This window comes from Rhagoletis pomonella, unplaced genomic scaffold, assembly GCF_013731165.1.
Source record: "Rhagoletis pomonella isolate Grant_MI unplaced genomic scaffold, Rhpom_1.0 Rhpom_scaffold_00009, whole genome shotgun sequence".
In the NCBI taxonomy this organism is placed as follows: Eukaryota; Metazoa; Arthropoda; class Insecta; order Diptera; family Tephritidae; genus Rhagoletis; species Rhagoletis pomonella.
Genome location: NW_023458563.1, coordinates 13484400 through 13487035, shown reverse-complemented (window position 1 = coordinate 13487035; position 2636 = coordinate 13484400). Strand labels below are relative to the sequence as shown.

General features: G+C 48.4%; 2 protein-coding genes across 2 annotated transcripts in view; both read left to right on the top strand.

The window, feature by feature from the left end:
* Positions 1–2630, top strand: LOC118745577 (the record flags this gene model as incomplete). Its single annotated transcript, XM_036479066.1, is given in 1 exon segment — positions 1–2630. A coding segment is annotated over 1 exon segment (867 nt). The 3' UTR covers positions 2613–2630.
* LOC118745581 (E3 ubiquitin-protein ligase PPP1R11-like) overlaps positions 1–2636 on the top strand; it is a 59562-nt gene that overhangs the window by 53856 nt on the left and 3070 nt on the right. The window lies entirely within an intron of this gene.

The following is a 2636-nucleotide window of genomic DNA, read 5'->3' as shown; positions in this document are numbered from 1 at the left end:
GCATTGAGAATCATCAGTGGCTTCCAAATTAGTGATGCAAATTACAAGGAGGCATGGGACCTTCTTAGGGCTCCTTATAAAGTGTTGCGCGTTATTGTCGAAGAACACATTAGAGCTAGGGCGTCCTGTCGAGTTTTGGGACGACTGGTTGGTTCATGAGGTAGTTAGCAAATTGGCATTCGAAACAAGGAAGCAGAGGAAGCTATCACTCGAAAGTGATGAGCCGCCGACTTTCGAGCAACTTACGACGTTTTTAGAGATACGGTGTCGATCGCTATCGATGCTTTCCTCGACCACAAGTACAGTGCTAACTAAAGGGAGAATGACCTCAGTAGGTAAAACAGCGAATTTATTCCATGCGATGCAAGAGAATAATGCAGACTGTACTTATTGTAGCGGCCCCCATAAAATTTATAGTTGCGACAAATTTCGAAGTTTAGACGTAAATGCAAAATCAAAGTTCGTAAAGGAATCACGAGTGTGTGTGAACTGCTTAAGTCCGGGTCACTTTAAGGCTAAGTGTAACAGTGCATCTGCATGTAGGGTATGCAGCCAACGCCACCACACGCTGTTGCATAGTGTTTGTTTTGTGAACAATGCCACAACCACTGCTCATTTTGTAGATGATACGTCTCATGTGCCCCCACACTCTGTCGCCGTCGATGCCGCACCAAACGCGAACGAAAATGTTTCATCCGCTGTTAGTCCTCCAACGGACCCCGCCGCTGTACGTGTTTCACCATGCCTGAAATACAGCTCCAACCCGCCGCAACGAACAGAAAGGTTAGTACTATTGTCCACCGCGTGGGTAAAGGTCCACGATTGCGCCGGTCATTGGCAACCCGCCCGTCTACTGTTTGATTCCTGGTCGCATGCCTCGTTTGTAACTGAGGCGTGCGTGCAACGCTTGGGTCTACCGCGAACATCATCCAACGTGCTTATTACGGGCATTGGGTCAACACAAGGAGGTCGATCCAGAGGTGAGACAGTACTAACGCTTTCTTCTTTCTGTTCCAATCGACGCTTCACAGTAAACACACTAATTTTGCCGAAAATAACGAACGACTTGGACGTCATGGACCAGCTCGTTTTCTCGAAACTTCGCAAAGGTCCGTCTGGCACGCCAATGACCCAGCGAACACTCTTTGGTTGGACGTTGTTTGGGAGTGTCGATGGCTCTCATCCCGCTACGCCCCGTGTGCAATCGCTGCATTGTGAGGTGACACTGGAAAGGGCGCTAACCAGGTTAAGGGGACTGGAGGAAGCTCCACAAAAAACGCATCTAACACACGATGAGAGTTTCTGTGAAAACCATTTCGAGTCAACGCATTGAAGAGCTTCTGATGGTCGATTTATAGTTGAGCTGCCCCTGAAATCCGATGTACCGTTGGGGGACTCGCGAACTTTCGCCGTTCAGAACCTGATACGCCTCGAAAGACGACTCGCCCGCGATAACGACTTGCGTGTACGTTACAATGAGTTTATGCAGGAGCTCATTGATATGCGTCATATGGAGCCTGCATCCAAAAATTCGAATCCAGTCTATTACATGCCGCATCATCCAGTCGTAAAAGAGTCAAGTCGTAAAAGAGTCAGGGGTCGTATTTAACGCATCTGCCAAAAGCGCTACTGGAAACTCGCTCAACGACGCGTTATTTGTCGGACCCCAGCTGCAGCAGGATTTATTTTCCATTTTGACACGTTTTCGTACTCATCGGTACGGTGTTACGGCTGACGTCGCAAAGATGTACCGTCAAGTCTGCGTCTCCCCGAAACATATCGATTTACAACGGATCGTCTGGCGTCGTGACCCCTTACTACCGATACAAGACTACCACATGTTGCGCGTGACCTATGGAGTAGCAGCGGCATCACACCTAGCTGTAAAGTCCCTTCAACAGACCGCAAGGTACTCGTCGAACAGTTGTCAGAAAGCCGTTGCTGTCATACTAAACGACTTTAATATGGACGTTTTGCTCACTGGTACATCGTGTAGAGAAGAACTTCAGTCGCTGCAACAAAACGTTTCCGAAATACTTAAGGAAGGTGGTTTTGAACTAAGAAAGTGGGCGTCGAATTGCGCGAAACTAAATAAAACTATTTCGAACTCGTCCGAATCTATACCGCATTACATCGTCGATGGGAAAGATGTTCATGCGTTGGGCCTAATATGGAACACGGACGAAGACCATTTCACATTTGCAGTAAACCTGAAGAGACTGCCCGTTAATTTGACTAAAAGAGCGTTTTTGTCCGATCTCAGCACACTATTTGATCCTCTGGGACTACTTGCTCCAGCAACCATACGTTCCAAGATGTGGTTTCAGGACATTTGGCGCGTCAACTTTGGCTGGGATGACGTTATTCCTGACTCCGTCGCCACAAAGTGGTCAGAACATCGCACAGAGCTGCTTCTTCTTTCAAACTTTAAAGTAAATCGGTGGCTCGGCACCGGAATAACTGGGTCAGTTACGGAACTGCATGTGTTCGCCGACGCCTCAGAACGCGCTTACGCCGCCGTAATGTATGCGCGCACCTTACAAAAAGATGGCACGGTGACAGTTTCGTTGATCTCGTCGAAGACAAAGGTGCGCGGCGCACCTCGCTGCTAAATTGGTGCGGACCGTATTGCGTAG